This window comes from Melanostigma gelatinosum (genome assembly GCF_949748355.1).
Source record: "Melanostigma gelatinosum genome assembly, chromosome: 24".
NCBI classification, from domain to species: Eukaryota; Metazoa; Chordata; class Actinopteri; order Perciformes; family Zoarcidae; genus Melanostigma; species Melanostigma gelatinosum.
The window spans coordinates 5,701,702-5,723,271 of record NC_136657.1 but is presented as its reverse complement, the minus strand read 5'-3'; the positions used below and the strand labels follow the sequence as shown (position 1 = coordinate 5,723,271).

Below are 21,570 nucleotides of genomic sequence, written 5' to 3'. Positions count from 1 at the left end.
CCTTTGGACGTTTTTAAGGGATCCAAATAGTTGTCTCATTCCTTGTTCTGATACCGTGACGTCCTCAAGGTTCAGCGATATTTTCCCCTCCGTCGACTGAGCGACCACATAGGCCACAGCACAGCAGGTGAGAGGGTCCAGACTCTCTTCACTGAGATCCAGACGGTAGTCCAGCTTGTCCAGGAGGTTCCTGCATGCTTCAGGACACTGGGACTCATACAAGCACTGGCATAGGAACAGTATGGCCACACTGTCCTCAGGACCAGCCTCATCTGTCTCACACAATGTGTCGATCATTTCCTCAAGGAACCAGTTGGATGTATTCTTGAGCTCCTCAGCTGGAATCAGATACTTCATGAGACTCGCGCTGTTCACGTTCAACAGTCTACACATGAAAGGGATCAGATGTTTCATGTGTTTCTTCTCATTGAGGCTTTGCTGAAGCACATCCTTGATTTGATCTGGATTCTTCAAGAGCCACAGCGCTGCAAAGAACTCCTGCATGGTGTAGTGGAGAAATGCATATGTGGTGATTCGCTCCGTGGGGTGGACTTTGATAACAAGTGGATTCAGGAAGGAAAGGACACAGCTGTCTTCACAGGGAAGTTCTGTCAAGTTCACAGATTTTACTTTAGTTGCATGAAAAGCAACCTCAGCCAGAGATAGTATTTCATTCCTCTTGGTTTCGATGAAGGAATTTAGATTTTTGTTTTTTGTTTGGCTCTTAAGGCACTGGCGAACAATATTGATGTAGATGTCAGCTATACTGCACGGCTGTGGAGAGTCTGCTGGTGCCTCAGATGAAAAGCAGACAGACACCATCAGTGCATACATCGGGACATGGCAAAGAGTGAACAACTCCAAGTTGCTCAAAACCTTCTTATGTTCCTCTCTGAGCGTTGCAGATAAGTATGTTTTTATGGCCTGCTCATTAAAGCCTTTCACTTCCACTCTGTCAAAGTCTTCAGAAGGGAAGTCTTCTTCATCATCCGGTCTCAAAGTCACAATGATCTTGGCCTCAGACAGTAGGTTGTTCTTTACAATCTCCTCCACCACTGATGGATGGTCAGACAGATCTGTGATTCCATCAAAAATGAGCGTGACTTTGTCAGAGTTCTTCTTTATGTCCAGTAAAACCTCTTTTTTGTCTTCATCTGTTTCACTGAACCCACCGAAGAGAATATCCTCCAAGTTCCTGATGTTGGATTTCTTTCTCATGTCAAAGTAAAACATGTAATCGAGCTCCTCGTTGTCTCTTTCTGCCCACAGCTTCAACATTTGGTGAGTGACTGCTGTCTTTCCAATCCCAGGTTTACCGACCAACAGTATGTTTCCCCCTGTTTTCAGCAGGTCACTGGGGGAAGCTCCTGCTTTGTTCGCGGGGATGTATGCGCTTAACTTGTTAAAGCGACTCTTCTTGCCTTTCTTGCTCCTGAAGTTCTTGACTTCAACTGGAGAAGAAATGTTTTGTGTGTCTAACACAAGTTCAGTGTACGACAGATTGGGCTTATTGTTTCCTTCAAACAGATTTCTGTTTGCCGTCCAAAACTGATTTGATATTTTTTGTGCTTTTGACTTCAACGTTTTCTGATATCTGAGGCACGGCCTTGGGCCTAAAATAAAAACAATAGAGAGTAAATAAATATACTATATATATAAATATATATATATATAAAAAATACTACAGCACAGTATTTGCACGCACACACATTACATCACATCAGCCCCATAAAGCTAAATAATAAAGATGTAACACTATCAGTTAGAACTGGGCTTTCACATACCTTTTAAGTAGCTTGTATCTGTTTGTGAGTCATCGTCGAAGTGAAAGATGGTGATCCAGTAGTGCATGTCCTTGTCTAAGGTCCTCTTTCTCGTCACGTCAAGAATCCTGAGGAACTCGTAGCAGGCTGCTTCCCCCTTTCTTATGACCGAGTCCAGTATTTTTCTGCGTTTATCGTAGTCATTCTGCTGTGTCTCTATTACGCAAACCTCCTCATGACTCAAAACTTCTTTCTGATTCAAGTTCTCCAGAATCACTGAGAGATTCTGTAATTTTCCCACGAGATACTTTCTGGCATTTTTGACGTATTCTAAGGCAGACTGTGTTGTACAAGCCATGTGTCCTTACGTCTGTGTGTTCTGCACACGGATCCAACTTCAATGATCTGGAGAACTAAATAAAAGTAGAGTGTCAGAGTGTCTAAACATCATGCAGCTGATGCAGCATTTAAACATTTATCAATTACAAGATGTCTTTCTGAAGATTGTGCTTCCCAAGATAAGAGGGAGGGGAACCAAACATCCATGTCTCACATTTACAGATCTATCTGCACACTACATTCATACTGTCTGCAGAACAGGAAACAGGCCTCATCTCCTCAATGTTGTGCCTTTAACTGAAACATGCTGAAAGAAATCTGTGCCCGACTGATATGGAATAAAAATACAGATTTTTTAATATTTAATATTATAATTGGTATTTCTCGACCCATACATATGAAGTAATTTGATCTCACTGATTCTCTTTCAGCCTTGATAATTTAGCTTCTAAGTTTTCTCCTACTTTGAGATTGGAGAACGTGCACATCTTACAACATTTAAGAGAAAACTTCACACAGTTTGTACTTTTTGCATCTTTTAAACTGCACAGAGAAGAACACAGACACTTTGAGGAAGTGCTGGGATGTTAGTGAACTCAAAACAGTTCTAAATCTGAAATAAAGAGCTTTACATGAGCTGTTAAAATTATGAAATGGACACATTTCTAAACATTCTAATCACCACAGGTTTGTTATCTACAATGATTAGAGTTTTGTTGAGAAAATTAGCTTATTTGCAGTTTTGATAGCCACTAGGTTATGCAGCTTTAAATAGCCACTAGGTTATGCAGATTTAATAATCATTAGTTTATGCAGATTTAATAATCATTAGTTTATGCAGATTTAATAATCACTCACGCAATACACACAGTACACGCTAGGGCAAGGGAGAAGCCAGTGGGAGATTGATAACTTTAACTGCGTCACAAAGGGATAGGCTGCCATTTTTAGATAAGGTAGAATAATAGAGGAGTGAGACAGGAAAGAGACAGCGCCCTAGCAGTGCCCATTCTCCTTGCCCCCACAGCCGACAACATCTCATACGCACTGACAGATGACTACACCTTCTGGGACGGGCCAGTGTGGGCGGATATGCTCAGGTCCCAACCAGGTTGAATACATGTAAAAACATGCTCAGCCTGCAACTTTGACTTGAACCAATGGGCCTCTAGAGGAGGGACCCTATATAAATGATTACGCTGCTATGTTGAAGCGTGTCTAAATGGTGGAGCTCTGCGAGCGAAGCTATTAGTGACCCGTGCACGTATTACTGCAGGGCTGAATAACTCTGTTGATAAATAAACCTATTGCTTTTAATATAACTATAACGCCTCGTGAGAGCTTTCATTATCCTCTTAAATCCGCTCTGAGTGTGGGAGATAACTTTATTTTTCACAACAGATGGTGACCCTGACGTGATAGATACGATACAGAGTTTCGGATTAGAGAAATAATGGACCTCTCTTTATCTGTTCAGAACCAAAAAGGCGTTGTTTTTTCCCTCTGAGGCTGGGATTGCTGGTAATTGCCACCAGTGCCGTGCGAGCAGCTCGACAGTCTGATTGTACCGGTACAAACGAAGGTGAGCGCAGAAACCTATTTAACTGAATTCTGCAATATTGTATTTATAGGCTGATCCAGATTTTATCAGACTGACCGAGCTGTAAGTATTGCATAGTTATAGAGTACTTGTAAAGAATAATCGACCGAGCAACAGAGTTGTTATACAGTCATTGTACACATGAGTGAATGAGTCCATCAGAAAACGTAGAATAAAAGGCGAAAAATGACGTTTTTGTGGCAGCGTAGAGTGAAGTAGTGTGAGACGCGGTCGCGCGCCTCTTCTGTCGCGGTCACGCGCGCCACATGAAGCGCTCGAATTCATGCCACAAATAGCGTAATCTTTAACGTAATTTATAAAACGTTTTGGACTACGAAGAAACGGCATAACATGACGGGGATATATGTAAAAAGTCATTGAGAAAATAGACCGTGAAGTATTACCGTATCAAGACATTTAGTGTCCGTCTCCGGACGTGTGTTGCGTGTGGTGTAAAACCAAGTTAACTCTGCGTAGAGTAACCTTTAAATAGTTTCTGCACGGGAGCACAGGTTTTAAGATAACCGATGAGTCGTTGATAGCGGGCGAAGAGAAAATTACCTTATCGAGGCATCGAGTCTCAGGACACTGAATTTGTGTGTGGCGCTTAGTGGAAAACCATGATATCTTAGAGTATCCTCGACGGAGTTTCTGGGTGAGAGCACAAAATTCAAGATAACCGATGTATTGTTGATAACGGACGAAGTGTAAAAGAAAAGTCGACAGGAGACAGGCCGGAGCAGAGGCCGTCGCTATTTAAGTGTGCTAAATTGTGTTGTGGATATACAGGGCCAGTAGCATAGGGGTTAGCATTGCGGCCTTCCACGCCGCGGCAAGCCGTGTATAGTTGGCATACGCTGACAGCCAATGAAATTGCAGCATTTCATATCGCTGGTTTCAGCTCCTGGACGCAGATTCGAGTCTCACTGGGGCAAAGCCACTCATCAATGACAAAGAGCTATTCATAAATCAAGAAATGTTTATCCAGCTTTACCTTTTACTGATTATCACTAGATTGTAGTGGCAGATAGATTATCAAGTACTTGACTTATTTTTGGCTATAAACCTATTATATTGCAGTTTTTACTGTTGACTATAATGATTCACGTATTAATGAGACATGTGAACATTAGTGAATGAAATATATTTATTAAACACAACAGGGACAGTGAATATTGAACACAGAGCCAATAATGCAAGGTCACAAATACACAACACAAATATGTTAAACAAATATAATAATGACAAAACACTCCCCTTTTCTCTTACTTTCCCTTTTCAACCTCCCATCTCTTTTTTTCTGTCTCATAAAAAGCAGGTCGTCTGCTTCTCATGCCCTGGTCTTTGTAAAAGGAAAATACTTTACCAGGGCAGTAAATGTACTTCCCTGTTAGTCCAGGGAACCCCGTGTGAATGTGAGGACTGTTTGGATCCTGCTTCAGATCCATCTGACAGAATCGACACTTGCGACCTGTGGGCTGGGATTCAGTCCTCTTCCTCTTCTGCTGTCTTCTGTCCTCCACCCTTTTCCTTGTAGCATCCAGTTCCAGCTGAAAGAACTTTGGAGGAGGAAGATCAGAGATGCTGTGGATTCATTCTGGCTGGGGAGGGAGATGCCACAATGACACCATCTTCATAAGGTTGCGCACAGGAAAGCAGCCTGTCCAGAGACCCGTGGATTCCAGCTCTGTCTTCATCCAGATCCTCTGCTGCTGTGAACAGGTCCACTGGCTGACTTCATGCTCGTAGCCAGGGAGCTGTGGAGGAGGACGGGTGGGGACAGCTAACGGCCTGGGTGATGGCTCACCTAGTCAGACAAGAATAAACGGAGCAAATGAGTACGATTCTGGGTGCGTCTTGATTTAATCTTTTGACATGAAAAACCTTCTCACACTAACGTTGATCTCTCTGTGCAGGTGACAGTTGAGCGGGCTCTGCAGACGTCTCAGGAGAAATCAGGGGGGCCTCTGACACTATCGAGAATATTAAACATGTTGTCATTATTATTGACAGTAAGATGAAGCAAGGATGTAACATGACATCTACACTGTAGTCTGTGAAACTCAGCAAGCTGGACACTGGAGTGCTGCCTACCTATTGTCTCAATACAGTGCAGCAGCAACTGTATAGCATTAACAACAGTTTTGATGAACACTACATATAGTATATTTTTAAGATGCAAATACAGGTCAAATAACACACACCAGGGACTGTGACAGTCGCCTCTGTTGAGGACGACCCGCTCCTTCTGGCAGCAGACACGTGAGCTCCTGAGGAACAGGCACTGGTCTCCTTACAGTTACAGCTGCAAGGAGAGAAGGATCACAAAACACAATCAACGGTTTATAACAGATATGAGCACAGTGAATATGACAGATGTGTTTAAATGTTGGATGTATTTACCATCTACTTGTGAACCCTTCAGATGAGTTGGTGCAGCCAGTGTAGCAGATGGTTCTACAATGGAAAACACCTTGTCAGTAATTTATATTTTGACAAAGAAACACAACTGTTAGTATCGTTACTTCACCTTTCTCAGCCGTATCCAATGACAGACTGTTTCTCACATTAATATATAAAGAATATACTTCATTCATACACGTGTGTTTGTCTTTCAATGGGTTAATATTCAGTGGCCAGTCATTGTGATGTAACCTAGACAGGTGAAGCAACATGGCACACTTCAAACACATGCATTCAGGTGTTAGTAACACAGCAGTTTCATACATACATATTGTTTCTTTTTATCCATATAAGAAAACAAAGAGTGCTACGTACCCTCATCATGACTGGTATCAATTCATAGTCACGAGCACAACAAGCAGAACACCTAAACATGAGACAGAACGGTTCAATGCTTCATGTGGGATAAGAAGTCATGGTCCCATGCTTGTCTGTTGATGGCAGAACGTTTTTGGTGAAAAACCTCTTTCTGTTCCCGGAGCCTGTTGTTGTCTGGCTGTTTGATGATGCAGAAACAGCTGGTAAACAAACAAAAAACATATCATATACACTGAATAGAACACACGATTAACCGTTCAGCAAACCGGCTGAACTGTAACTGATTTTAAATCTTCAGGTGGTAGAAATGAAAGACATCAAATGTTTACTCTCAGCTCTGCACATGTGGGTTTGAAGGAGATACTCAGCATCCCTCTCTCCAGCTCTTCATCTTCATCCATCACTGAGATGCAAACAGACGAGAATTAGAACTTCATTAAATTAATATCTTCTTGCACTTCTTGTACATAAACATTATTTTAACAGTGATGGAGAAAGTCTACACATCTTGTACTTCAGTAAAAAAATAGGTATTAATACCACCACATGGTGTAAATACTCTTTGAGTAAAAGTCCTGCATTCAAATCTTACTTACTCAAAGTCTGACTTAAGTAAAAGTACAAAAAAGCATGTGTTCATCACTTTAATGACTTTATATACTGCTGGTAGTTTAATCTGTAATAACACATCATTTATTAGTTGAGTACATTTAGTCTGATATCCTGAATCTGCCAAGTAACTAACGTTAGTAACTAATGCTGTCAAACACACGTGGAGCAGTTAATGTACATAACTATGAACTACATGCATTAATGACGATACGTGACGTGATACAACGGAGACGTGCATGTTTATTTAACGTTAACGTGATTCACATGAACCACCGGGTCCGGTCACAGCTTGTTGTTCTTTTGTTACGTGTCCGTAAAGTAACAGAGTATATCTTACGTTCACCACAACCTCAACCGGCCGCTGCTCAGCCTCTATATTTACTGACATGCGTCGTAAACGCGAACTCATTTTATTTGAATGCACGTTCGTGTTAACTTGTGATACTTTTGGTCACAAAAACGCATCAAAGTCGGCCATGAATTAACCGATATGAACCGTTAACGGCTCCAGATTACGTTACGTTGTAAGGTAACGAACTCATACAGAAGTCCGCCTTCGACACAATAACACAAAAAAAACACAACTAACTTTATCTTTGAAGCTTTCAAGTGAATGTCAGACAGCCCAGACTAATTGTCATGACATTTTAATTCATTGTTATTCATCTTAATGACTTACCGTTCAACGTAGTGTCCACCCAGCGAATAGATCCGGAAAATGCGGGCTGTCGATGCTCTTTCCAGGCTCCGACTGACTGACAAACACCGGAGAAAATCTTTCTCTCGCAAAACGGCACCACAGCGCTGCTGCTGCTGGTGGCCAAAGATATATTACATCCGTACTGGTTTAGGACTACCATTGAAAATGAATGGGAAACGGTTTAGGGAGTTTTAGCTAAAGAATCCCCGGGTGCCGCGCCGCAGGGCCGTGTTCGAACCCCAGCCAAAGCAGATATTATACTTGTGTTTTATGATACGCAGCGGCCGCTGTGATGCATTAAAGTAACGTTGTTTGTTTTGTGTGTTGGTTAGGGAAAGAATTTTTATGATTTGACTGTATTTGTTTGCTGAAAAAGCAGTTTGTCATTTGTATCGTGATCAAGAGGTCATCGATGCGCCAGTCTGTTTGCTGAGGGTGAGGAAGTGAATTGACTGTTGAGTGGTTAAAAGAACAGACCGAGTGGATGATTTTAATTTTGTGTTTATTATTTGAATGTATTTGTAAAAGTATCCATTTCTTTCGGCCGTATTTGTGACCGTATTTGTGATTTGTGCGCATTCCAAAGACGGCAGTATGCTTGGTTTTAATTTTGGTTAAATGAATGTGATTATTTTGAGCGTGCATATGACAGGAAGAGAGCTGCTGAGCTGCTGAGCTGAGCTGCAAATGTGTGTGTGTGACTTTCAAAGTTTGAGGGACAGTGGAAACGCATATGAGACACACCCGTTGCTATCAAACACAAACATAAAACATTAGAATAGATCGATACGTGATTTGTGCATATTTCAGAGGGGTTGGTTTTAATGGTTTTAATGGTTTTAATTTGGTATGTGTGCTAAGGGTTAATACTTCAGTTTACTGGGAGACTAAACAAAGTTAGGAGCGAAAACATAGCAAGGCCAAGGTTGGAGATAAGCTGGCAGTCTGTGTTCCACCACAGTCCCCGACGCTGGTCTCATGATTCATTTTGTTTCTAAAGATAGATTTGATTTTGTAGCGAGTAACGAAGGTTTCAGGGGAAATGTATCGGAGTAAAAGTATCAGTTTTCTTTGCAAAATGTAGTGAAGTAAAAGTAAAAAGTAAACAAAATTGGGATTCCCTGAAAGAGGCAGTTTTAGCCTATGATTAAAATTTGATTAACTCAGAACGTGCTGGGAGCAGAGAAAAGGGTGAAGCAGATACAAATAAGTTGATGTCCAAGAGGAAACGAAAATAGGTGTAACTGTTTAAAATAGACAGAGAGGCATGTGAGCAGAGAGAGAGAGAGGAATGCAGGGGTGAGACACACACACACACACACACACACACACACACACACACAGAGGCACGCACACACAGAAACACAGGGATCTAAGAATTGTATCTCTACATGTCTAACATTTGCTGCTGAACTTTTGGCAGCTGTTTTGTTTTGTTTGTTTTGTTGATTTTTAGTCCTTGGTCCTGATCTGGGGATTCCGCTTCCTGCTGTATGCTCCCCAGCCACAAACAACTTGAACGACACCCACCACTCAACACGTTGAGGATGAAGAAGACGAATGAGACTCGTCAAAATCTACAGGTACCATGTCAATGCTACAGAAAATATCTGCGGCATTCAAACCTGCAGTGAGTTGCATACGAGGATGGTGAAAACTGGCCGTATAAACATGCGGTGACAGCTCTGACTGAACTTTGTAAGAAGGCTTTCCGCCATCCATAAGCCTGGAGAACATCACACAAGAGAGTTGTGTGACATGCAGCATGCTGAACATGAGGATCAGTTCAACAACGGACAACAGAGAAGTTTCGTCAGCACAGATGCAAGCATGCCCAGCTGATAATGTATCAGGGCATGAGAGGAAGCTGAAAGACACTTTGAGACTTTGACACACACCAACTGAAGACTTTGTGTGCCATAAATGTGGCAGCTTGAACATTGAGGAACAGATGCTCACGCTCCATGAACAAGGAGTGGTGGGAGGGCTCGACAATCAGCCATCAAAGGGGGGTGCAGCAGGGACCGGAGTGAGACCAGAGCTGGACCAACGACGCGCACACAAATACAACACCGAGGGTGAGTTAACTTCAGATTCTTTAGATGACAAACTTGTATATTTAATACACACATTAGGAACTAGACAAACACCACTCACACCCACATATGTATTCGAATGAGATTGAAGGATTTAGAAAGTCACAGCAAGTCACGTTAACTAAAAAGAGAAAATGTTTAGACTGTCACATGCAGGCTGATTCACTTCACTGCACAGCACATGGGTTACGTGAACGAGATGCAAGGTTAGAGGAAGTATGATTTAGAGAAGTGGAAATTATATAATGGTATAATAAGAGTTTGTTGGGAAAAAGTACTGCTGCTGTCTGTTTCTCTGTGTCCCACACAATCTGAGTTTGTAAAGGGGGAGGATTCCACATGTTTCCACATGTTTCCACATGGTACAAGCCCGGGACTGGTGTGAAGGACATGTCTGTCTGACTGGCAGCAAGTCAGACTCAATTCACTGACTTCAGCAATATAGAGGATCCTGGTAATGTACAGAAACAAAGGTGACTTACACAAATCAATTGTATCAGTAAAAAGAGTCATTCAACTTATGTTTGATAAAACACACACACACATCCGTCAACATGGCTGAGCTGTCTCAAATGAGAGGCTATTGAAAGTATTACACCTGTTTTTGAGTTTTTATTGAAGGCTATATAATAATGGACCCAGGTGTCCTTAGGGTTATTTAGATTAGATTAGATTAGGACAACTTTATTAATCCCCAGAGAGGACAGACTTTTGCCACCCAAAAGCCCTGGTGTATTTCACAAAGCCTTGTGAAACAATCTGGTTGATTTACACTTACCAAGTGGTTCAGCCTTTTTTACAATATGTTGAATGATATCATGATTTGCAGGAAGTGGAAGCCAGACTAGGAATCAGACATAGGTATGGATCAGTGTATCATCCACAGTCACAAGGACTGGTAGAGAGGGCAAATCAGACGCTAAAATCGAAAAATAGCAAAAACATGTGCAGCATCAAAGCTGACAGGGGTTGAAGCTTTACCACTAGCTATAATGGCAATTTTCAGTGGCACAAGGAAATGAGACGCGTCTTTCACCACATGAGTTAATAGTCATATTCCTGCCCTAGAGGTGCAGCAGGTAGACATGAAGGTGTATATGACTGCATTAATCATTCTCACGGAGGCTCTCTCCAAACAGGTCCAGCGAACCAGTGCAGCTGACCAGGAAGAGGTAAAAAATCTCATCCGAGTGGGTGACTCATAATCACTCACGCAATACACACAGTACACGCTAGGGCAAGGGAGAAGCCAGTGGGAGATTGATAACTTTAACTGCGTCACAAAGGGATAGGCTGCCATTTTTAGATAAGGTAGAATAATAGAGGAGTGAGACAGGAAAGAGACAGCGCCCTAGCAGTGCCCATTCTCCTTGCCCCCACAGCCGACAACATCTCATACGCACTGACAGATGACTACACCTTCTGGGACGGGCCAGTGTGGGCGGATATGCTCAGGTCCCAACCAGGTTGAATACATGTAAAAACATGCTCAGCCTGCAACTTTGACTTGAACCAATGGGCCTCTAGAGGAGGGACCCTATATAAATGATTACGCTGCTATGTTGAAGCGTGTCTAAATGGTGGAGCTCTGCGAGCGAAGCTATTAGTGACCCGTGCACGTATTACTGCAGGGCTGAATAACTCTGTTGATAAATAAACCTATTGCTTTTAATATAACTATAACGCCTCGTGAGAGCTTTCATTATCCTCTTAAATCCGCTCTGAGTGTGGGAGATAACTTTATTTTTCACAACAGTTTGAACAATGCCGCGTAGCAACACAAGAGGAGGCCTCTGTGGTCTGTTCCTCTTGATCGCCCTTTAAAAACACGGTTCTTCTCTTCTTCCTCACGAGAAACGCGCTCTACAAGAACAGTCCACGAGCACTTACCTCTCCTGTGAGGCCCAGTGGGAGCCTCTCATCCCTGGGGAGGTGGACTGGGTTTCTCTCTGTCAGCAGGTCCAAACCGAACAGCCTTCATGCAAAATGTCTGAACGTTTCCTGCTCCGTTTTTAATTCCACTTCCTCAAACACTCTCGATGCTGGAAGAGGCGACACGAAGCCACAAGATGTCGCTATTGGACCAGCAGACAACAAGCTGAGAGACGAACTGCAGACTCACAGAACCACGATCCAAACCAGAAGTCATCCTCCACTTATTATTGGCTTTTGGGGCTTCAAGCATTATGTTTAAGCTGCTTTCATAATCTGTCCAGCATCAAGGTTTACTAATTACTAATTAAATCAAATACATAATTTAAGTCAACTATAAACATGCTCCTCCTGTCTTATTGGATGATTTCCATTTTATTTTTAAGATTTTATTTAGTTATTATATTATTAGTGATTGAAAATGATTATATTATATTATTAGTGATTGAAAATTATGCCTAAAAAAAAATCCTACAAATTTAGAATGTGCCTTTAAAAATTCAATTTTATTCCAAAATAGTATTTATAAAATAAAAAATGTTTATTCCTTTTTTTTTTTTATATTACCTTTTATATTTCCTTCCTTGACTTTCATTTAATGCCACGGTTTAAGTGGGCGTTTACCTCGTACGTACAATCACCGAGTAGATCTGTTGTACGCATGAATACGTTCTGTGTACGATTGTCAACTTTGTTTTGTTTACCGTTACTTTATTCACGCAACTATTAACGCAGCTATTTATTCTGTTTTCGCAGCTATTTTAGCATCTATTCCTATTTTATTTATAGTTGCACATCCGCTGGTGCCGAAGGAGGCTGGCAGGAATTAAACTTTTTGGAGCATTGAGGTCGATAACGAGGAGCTAGGCAGCTTCTAAAACGTGCAGTTTCCCCAGATTATTAAAAAATAATCACATGAACTTTTGACCAGAAAAATACATCACATGTTCCACTTAGATGATCACGTAAAGATAAAAACTGGAGATTTGAACCGTAATTGGTGGAAATAAACGAGATTAGATGAACATTTGGTCTACAAAATAAATCACTAAAACAGCTGCTTCACTATCCCGTAATGATCTTAGTTAGATTCTAACTTTGGGAGAATGTTTAATGTTCTTCATGTTGTCTGTATGAACAGAACATACATATTGTTACAGTTTAAGAACACGACTATAGGAACAAGAGCGTCACTCTCTCCAAAGAAAAAGAAAAAACCTCGTCAGTTCATCAACTCTTTGTTTTCATTTCACAACAAACTCAAAATTTCTGTCTTAATCTCAACTGTTAGAAAAAAATATATATTAAACTCTGTTCGTACACAGCTCCCACCAGACAAAAACATAAAGTGCTCTGTGCCTCATAGTGGAGGGTTTGGAACAACACGGAACGCAGATTGGACAAGTTACAACTACCACTGGTAGAGCTTCAACATAAATACACTCAGAAATACTGCATGCAAACTCCCGCTAGAATGAATCTCCAATGTACCAATGCCGCTGCACAGAAAAACACAATCAAAACAAATAAATAGAGGAAATGTGCCATTAATTCAAAGTTGTCCTGGTGTTGGGTGAAGAGTGAAGTGGTGGTCCAGCATGAAGAGCGTTTGTTTCACTTCCCTCTTTGCTTCAACGCCTCCACGAGTTCAGTCGCGGCCTGATGTCGACAGAGACCAGGAACATTTTGTTCATTTAATCAACGCAATACAAAGAAATCAATGACAATTAACGCTCATGCATTTGCTTTGTTATTTCTCATCAAACTTGCTCATAAAAGCTTTTTAATCTTTATTCTTTGTAGACACTGACCTGTGAGGTATTTGGCACCGACTAACATCAACATGCTGCCCATGATGTAGAGGCCCAGGGGGATGCTGCTGAAGATACTCGTCTCACCTTTTGGTCATTTAAACACCGAGAAGAGCAGTTATACAACAAAACAAACGCACCGTGAAAAAATGAATTTGGCTCGTCAGTGAGCGCCAAACTTCCTACCGTTTCCATTACAGACGGGCTCCGTCGTCTCCCAGTTCATGGATTTCTGAACCGCCTTCTTCCACCGAGCGTACCGGAACTCGCTCTCTGAGAACACAGACAGACTTTTCAAAGCGGCGGCTACCGAGGACGCGTCTTTGCCAGACAGCGGCGCCGGCTCACCGTACCGTCGGGGTTGATCTGAGGCTCGAACTTCTCGGAGGTGACTTCACTCAGGTCCTCTGGGCTCAGGCTCCACACACTCACCCCCTCTGCTGCTCCTGCCGCCATCGCTGCACCGAGAGCTGTGGTCTCGGGCATGGACGGCTTCACTGCAAACAGTCAGGACGACAAGAAGAAGAACAATCATGTCGCAATACAGCCAACAAACATGATGAGACATGAATGGACATCTTACCAACAGGGATGCAGAGGATGTCTGCCTGCAGCTGCATCAGCAGCCTGTTGGACGTCATTCCTCCGTCCACCTGGAGCTGAGTCAGCGGGATGCCGCTGTCCTGGTTCATAGCGTCCAGTATCTGCATTCAAACACAAATATCACAATTTGTATTATATTCGTTTACAAAAATATAGCTTGTGCATCATGTGCCAGGCTGCAGTAGTTTCATTAGAGAAGCAGCTCACCTCTCTGGTCTGGAAACACACAGCTTCCAGAGCAGCGAAGGCGACGTGACTCTTATTGGTGAACTGAGTTAACCCACAAATGATCCTGTGAACCAGAGAGGACGGCTGCGTGAATAACTTCAGACGATGGTTTGATTCTTAGCTGCGCTGCGGGGTAGATCTCGGACTTACCCTCGAGCACTGGGCTCCCAGTACGGAGCGTAAAGACCGGAAAAAGCAGGAACAAAATAACAGCCGTAGGATGTACCGACCGATGCAGCCAGCTTCTCTGCAACGGGAAAGAAACAGAAAAAGGAATTGAATGAAGGAGAAAAGGGTTCACCAAAAGTAAATCACAACACATAAACAGACCCGTGTTTCCTTAAACATAAAGACTCAAGTCATCAGTGAAGCAACGTCGGAACTATTTCTTATCCAGGCACACTTGGGGATCAAAGAGTCTTGAATCATTTTGCTGTACCGTCCTTGTATATGATGATTTGATACAGATTAAATGACACAACACTCCTAAAGATGTCACGTGTGATTCTTCTTCAAAGACCGGCACATACCGAGCTCTTCAGACGATCCGATGATCCCCAGATTGTCCTGCAGCCAACGAACCACGGCTCCACAAATGGCCACAGAGCCCTGGCAAGAAGCACCAGAGAGAAGATCTTTCGAGATTATGACCAACTCAATGAAAGGAATATGAGTGCATTTAAGATGCTGTACCTCGAGTGCGTAGCAGGCAGGTTTGTCTCGACCAAGTTTGTAGGCCACCGTGGTCAGAAGGCCGTGGTCAGACATTACAGGCTGCGAACGACAGAAGAACGATGCCACTGTGTGCAGGAAGTGCTCCAATGTCACCGTTAAAATGAAAATCTGTCGTACTGTACCTTGGCTCCTGTGTTTCGCAGGAGAAAGCAGCCAGTGCCATATCTGAAAACACAAAATACATCAAACTACCGACACTAGAACCGACACATGTGAAGAGAATGAAAACACACAGAGCCACCTACGTGTTTTTAGCCTGCCCTTCCTGGAAACACATCTGTCCAACCAGCGCTGCCGACTGATCCCCAAGACACTGCGTTGAATTCACACGTAAATCCATCAGGCGGCGCCATTGAATGCCTCAAATACTTCAGAGATTAGACGGAGAGAAAACGCTGGATGGTAAAACCAGAGGTGAACTTACCCCTGAAATGGGGATACCGGAGAGAGCTCCGGATTTCTGCCAAAAGAAAAGATGAACTTGTTCAATAAGAGTCCCATTAAAAGAGCATTTTGATTCTACGTTGTGATAGCTTCACGGCCTTGGACATCGACGGAATATCAAATAAGGAGATGAGCTACTTTGACAACGTGAGGCCAAATAACACAAATACACAGACTCTGCTTCTACCTTCTAACGGCGAGTGTGAACCTCGAACATGTCTTCACTCCTACACGTGAGGCGATCTCTGTTTAAGTTCGAGGTGTTTAAAGAGAAAGGCCGATTCAATAAAAACTGTGCGAAAGAGTGAAGAGATTTCGGGACGTTGCAGAGGAGGAGGGCCCGTCCACGACAACCAGCCCAGTGACATGCCACCACAGAAGCAATGAGGGACGGGGCGCCTCCAGTACATTTCCAACATGTACGCACTCGTGCGGTGAAATATGTGAAATATCCGGCTCTTGAGCAGCTAAATGCTCCACCGTGAATCAGCGTTTTGCATGGAGGCTGTTCACATAATGAGCGCCACTGGTGCTCAAAACACAGCTCAGCGACTGAGGCATAAGCCTTCACGTGAATCTTGGAAATGCACCGAGTGACGGCGTGTCCGCCTTGGCCACAGAAAAGCAGGACATGTTGCTGTGCATGATGAGGATAACGATGCGATGGCGAGTATTACTTACCCGGCTAGAACAAATTTTCTACCAGTGAGAGAGGGGAGACAATGGCACACAAGATAAAAGCCTAAAATAATGTATCAGTCCACCTTCATGCACTGGAGTCACACGAGACACAGCAATGATTAGGATAAAACATGAATATGATGCATGATATGCATGCATGCTTACCATGAGACCGTAGATTTCTGAAGAACTCCTCACTCGGGGCAAGATCTCCATGGGAATCCCAAAATACCTGACGGGAAAGAGCAGCAGCATCACAATGATTGAGCCAATTCTGCTTTCCAGACTATTTCTATTTATGAATGAAAAGCCAAATGACAGACGGATGCCGTACGTGCAGAGTTCTGGGTCCCAGTCCAAAGTGTGGATGTTAAACAACATGGTTCTGCTGGCGTTGGTCACATCTGTGCAGTGGACTCCGCCTGACTTTCCCCCGGTCAAACACTGTGTGACCGCCAATAAAACAACACGCACAAAGAGTCAGTTTCTACACCAGTCACCGTCATGACACCTACACAACCGTTACTTACCCAAATGAGCCAGGAGTCCACGGTGCCGAACATGGCGCGGTGAGACACGACGGCCTCGTGGACCTCGTCCACGTTGTCCATCAGCCAGCGGAGCTTCACTGCGCTGAAGTAGGTGCTGATGGGGAGCCCCGTCTTATGCTGCGGGACGACAACAAACGACTCAGCAAGGTGCTTGAATTAAGAACGACGCGTTACGATGAACGAACAAGAGAGAGCGGAGCGTGACTCGCCTTCAAGTGGTTCTTATTCTTTCCTGGAGTTTTGTTGATGAGACGTTCAACTGTCGATTGAGTCCGCAGGTCGAGCCAAACTGAACGACAAACACAAAGTTATTTCACAGCAATAAAAACCAATCAATCTGCTGTTTGTGTCCACATCCAGACCGCTTACATCACTAAAGAATGTCACATCTGTACCAGGATGAATGGAAACACAACGTTACCGATGGCATTGTAGAGGGGCTCCCCCGTCTCTTTGTCCCAAACAACCGTGGTCTCTCTTTGGTTGGTCACTCCAATAGCTGGACAGATTCAAGCAACAATTTCCAAAGATTTTAGATCGTTAACGCGTCTTTGAAATAAATGAAAACGTGTGAATGAATACCTTTAATGTTCGAGATGTCTATGTTGAGCTGGGTGAGCTTTTCACACGTCCGCTCCATGCACTCGTACACCGACTGCAGGATTTCTTTGGGGTCTTCCTCCACCCATCTGAAAATAAAAGGGCAAAAAAAACCAGTAAATCAGATCTACACATTTCTAAGTCATGTAAGCATCTTTAAGGAGTTGTATCGGAGCTTTTCACGAACCCTTCTTTGGGGAAGCTCTGTTTGATTTCCACCTGATGATGGCTGAGGAGCTCTGCTGTTTTTGAATTAAACACCTTCAAAAGGAGAGAAATAGCCGAAGGAAAAGATGTTAGCTTCAGCCAATAACACGCTTTATTCTTCAGTCATGCAGGGAAAGCTGAACATGCAGTAGCATTAACGCCATTCTGAATGGTTAGATTACGCTAACAGTTCAATTATATTGAAACAAAGTAGTCATTTCTGCAGTTTTGTAGGCGTTTGGCACATGTCTTCAATGTACAATTAGCACAACCAAAAATATCTTCGCATATGTCAAGTGGCATTTAATTTACTTAACTCTAATGAGAAGTCACAGTTCAATAAAAATATTGGCCATGTGTCTTCTTTTCCTTCTAGCTGCAGAGCAAAAACTGAATACACTTGTGTTTTGCATGGACTAAAATGTATCAATAATGGTTCAATAAACTACTTTAGCCACATTTTAATGGCAAGATATAAGTTTTAAACGGTATTATGTATGGTCAGATTACACCATTTGTCTCTACGACCAGAGGGCAAAAACCACAAGCTCACTTATGACAACAGAAGCAGGCAAATACAGCCAAGGACACCGTCAGTGAGCCACACTTTACCAGAAACCGCGTGGAACTCGTGCCCTGGTCGATGGCTGCAACCAACGGTCCTAACGTTATCCGGTGAGAGGACGCGGCCATGGCGCCGTTCATGTGCAACAAGAAGAGCTTCACCACTGGATTAGAAAACCGATTATCAACACCGACAAAGCGGCTCAAACTAAAGGAGAGACTGGGGAGGGGGGCGTGGTCCGTCGCGGTTCCTACGTACGATTCGTCCTTGCGCACAATGATGACACGTACCAGTCTGGTGCGACAGTGAAAAACAGCAAAATATTGAAACAAATGAAACATTTCGTTTGAGTTTTTCTCCCTCCAAGACATTCTGACAAGTATATTGCAGATTATGTTAAAATAATTAACATTTTGGAAATTTGGGGTTTGGTTTCTTCTTAAATCCAAGAAAGAATACAAATAATTTCGTATAATACATTTGATAATGATGTTGGCAAGAAAAATGTATTCACAAATGTAATTCTAACGATAAATATAATAATTTGCCCCGAAGAAGAAAAGAGTAGTTCCCATACCGGGAGTCGAACCCGGGCCGCCTGGGTGAAAACCAGGAATCCTAACCGCTAGACCATATGGGACGGTACGCAATAAGTGTAACATTAACTAAATAAAGAGTATCAGGGTATAAGAATTGTTCGAGATGAACTGTGCAGGCGGCAGCAGCAGGGCGCGTTGACAAAAAACTGCGATAATTGCCTGTAAAGAATAAACAGGAAGTCACAGATACAGTTACTTCCTGTTAGATCCGATCTCTAGGCTACTTGTAGTTTACAGAACTCAATCGGATTTATTCATGTGTTTTTGTAAATATATATTTATGCTAATTAGCTATCCTGTAAACTCTGTACTCCTCTTTCTCACACTTTCACAAGACACATTTTTATGTTGTATTTCTTTCTTTAGTCATTCATTATATATTTCCTTTTAAACTGAAGTGTGGCTGAGATGTAGTGACGGTAAATATCCACAAGGGGGAGATAAGTGAACATCCAATAATGATCCCCGCTCTCTCTTCTTAATGAATGAAGTATTAACAGCTGATAAACATGCTAACAAGACTTTGTACATTTGAATTAACCGTGTATGTTTTCATAAACATGAAACATATTCAGAACGTTGATTAATTGAATTCCAGAACACCATTCAAGCCTTTATTAGTGTACACCAAATATGTTGCACTGAATAAAGATTAAAGTGTGTTTTGAGGTCTGTAGGTGATGCTATTCCAGTCACAAACTATTTATTTCATGTTCAGAATTCGCAATTGCATTGTTTATGCATGGTATTTCCGAGATGGCCTTTACAAGTCACCACAAAGCAGGAGGAAGCATCAGATAAATGCTTGATCAGTAATAATTTCAGGGATCAGAAAAAAAGAAGTTCCCCTAAAAAAATCCAATTAAAGTATTATACAAATTCAAAAGTCACTGGCCACATTCTGTGACCACATACCAGTGGTCTTATCCTACAGTACGGAGACCAATCTGTCCTCTTGAACAGGATTCTCAGATTCATTCTCAGAGTCTCTCGCTCGTCTCTGTGCTGCTGTGTCTCGTCCCTTCTGCCCTTTCCTGTTTTGCGAGCTCATGAGTGTGTACTTGTGTGGCGTGTGACGGTGGCTGAGTGAGGTGAACCAGGATAAAATGTGACAGATGAACACATTTAGACTGCCGCGTCCATTAACTTAGTGGATGTACCGACACACACCTTTCTCTCATCTGTAATTGCCGTGTAGGTGCTGTTTGGAGAGCGAGCTAGTTACAGCCAGTTCATTCCTTTCTCCTGTGCACGGCTGCTTGAATTATGCATTGGATTGTAAATGAATGACAACCCGTTTAATTACACACCTCGTCTTACTGCTAATTCTAAGTTACCTGCCTCTCTAATGCAGCATTATTGCAGCACTTTAACAAACTTGCTTTCGCCGCTGAAGACGTTATAATCTGGGAACAAAAGTTATTTGAATAAATTCAACAAAAAGCATCAAAATGTAAGCAGTTGAGATTATCTGCCTGCATGTGATGATTCTATTAAGATAAATAAGACCTTCTGTTTTTGTCTGTAATGAACAATGTCATCTTGTTTATCATTTTTTGAGTCTTTCTCTCTGTGGACTTGACCCATAAATCTTAACAGAAATGTTCACGTCGTATAAATTGGAGAATAAAAGCTTGAAGGCCGCTCTATTGTATCCATTCATGTGCGTGTTCCACGTACCTCCCTGTTCGATACTCTATACCCCCCCATGTGACAGGACTCTCAGGGGGCAGCTCTATTGGGAATCAGGGGTAAGCCGAACGTTACAGGTGTGTGTGTGTGTGTGTTTTCATCTCAGCAGCTGTGACCCGAATAAGACATGTTTTCATCCCCTCATGTTCCTTCCTCTCATAAATTCAAGTGAGTGTTTCCTATGACGGACCACAGATAATCATTCTCAGTCTACTATGTGAACACATTCACATGCACAGAGTGGGACTGGCAGAGATGGATGGGGGAGGTGGGCAAGAGAAGCAGAAAATAAGCTGCATTGGGTTTTGTACGCTTGACTGACTTCAACAGAAACATCACTGAAAGTAATTTAGATGAGTGGTTTTACGTGTGTCGCACTGCATTTAACATTTAATTACCTTATACAGCAAACAAATTAGAACGGACGCTGACAAGCATCTTCGCCACGAAACAATCTGTGTGAAAATCGTACTTGCGTTACTGCTGTATGATAGAAAACCACATCTCTCTGTCGATGCTCGAGCTCCCTTGAGCAACAAAAGTCTCAGCATTTTCATTCTAGATTTGCAGCAGCCTGCCAAAGCCGCTGGCTGCCTGAGAGGAAGCAAATCAAACTTTAAGTTAGAACAGAACATCATTGAAAGGGATTCACTTTCCTCCCATCCACCTGTCATCTCTCCACTCTACGTATCCTCGTATCTCTTCGTTAACTTTTGGCCCCCTCGCATTCAATCCCCTGTCTCCTCCTTTCCCTCCCCCTCTCTCCCTTTCGCCTCTTCCTGTCCTCCACTCACCACTCTGTAGATGGTCCAAGTGACATTTGGCTGTCCCCTGCCTCGAGGGGGTCCAGGAGATGCAGACGTTTTTGGCAGGCGGGCACAGGGACGCCTAGGGGTCCTGACGGGGACTCCTGGACCAGGAAGAGAAAAAAAGTACACATCATAAAATGCACCCGCAGTCAGAAACACACAGAAATGCACAGACAGTGGAGAGCTCACGCAGACACACACACTGACACGTGTGAATGCGTG

The 21,570-nt window shown here is 42.8% G+C and overlaps 2 protein-coding genes and 1 long non-coding RNA gene across 6 annotated transcripts in view; all 3 read right to left on the bottom strand.

The window, feature by feature from the left end:
* Positions 1-11,877, bottom strand: part of LOC306797170 (uncharacterized protein) — a 42,611-nt gene extending 30,734 nt beyond the window's left edge. For 2 of the 3 annotated variants that reach the window (XM_079296381.1, XM_079296383.1), the window contains exons 1-3: positions 11,782-11,877; positions 1,785-2,176; positions 2-1,613 (exon numbers count right to left, since the gene is read on the bottom strand). In XM_079296381.1, the coding sequence (XP_079152507.1) occupies positions 2-1,613; positions 1,785-2,121 (1,949 nt within the window). In that variant the 5' untranslated portion in view covers positions 2,122-2,176; positions 11,782-11,877. The remainder of the gene's footprint in view (position 1; positions 1,614-1,784; positions 2,177-11,781) is intronic. The other variant, XM_079296382.1, reaches the window with a different exon arrangement.
* On the bottom strand, positions 5,590-7,840 carry LOC306797075. The gene is made up of 7 exons (XR_013773094.1): positions 7,775-7,840; positions 6,813-6,886; positions 6,629-6,683; positions 6,481-6,532; positions 6,106-6,159; positions 5,907-6,007; positions 5,590-5,675 (listed from the first exon to the last, which is right to left on the bottom strand). It is a non-coding gene; the product is annotated as an uncharacterized lncRNA (long non-coding RNA).
* A 1,167-nt stretch (positions 11,878-13,044) lies between the features above and the next one.
* LOC306797379 (glycerol kinase-like) lies at positions 13,045-18,428 on the bottom strand. Of its 2 annotated transcripts, XM_079296717.1 has the most exons (21): positions 18,296-18,428; positions 17,664-17,737; positions 17,459-17,565; positions 17,298-17,375; positions 17,086-17,165; positions 16,856-16,993; positions 16,660-16,769; positions 16,491-16,557; positions 16,326-16,343; positions 15,625-15,660; positions 15,446-15,513; positions 15,323-15,365; positions 15,159-15,239; positions 14,996-15,074; positions 14,616-14,712; positions 14,445-14,529; positions 14,218-14,338; positions 13,988-14,131; positions 13,821-13,907; positions 13,635-13,721; positions 13,045-13,482 (listed from the first exon to the last, which is right to left on the bottom strand). In XM_079296717.1, exons 1-21 carry the CDS (start codon positions 18,386-18,388, stop codon positions 13,472-13,474), a joined length of 1,704 nt encoding a protein of 567 aa, XP_079152843.1. In that variant the 5' UTR covers positions 18,389-18,428; the 3' UTR covers positions 13,045-13,471. The 2 variants fall into 2 exon arrangements, with proteins under 2 accessions (XP_079152843.1, XP_079152844.1); XM_079296718.1 differs by lacking the exon at positions 16,326-16,343.
* Between the last annotated feature and the right edge of the window lie 3,142 nt (positions 18,429-21,570).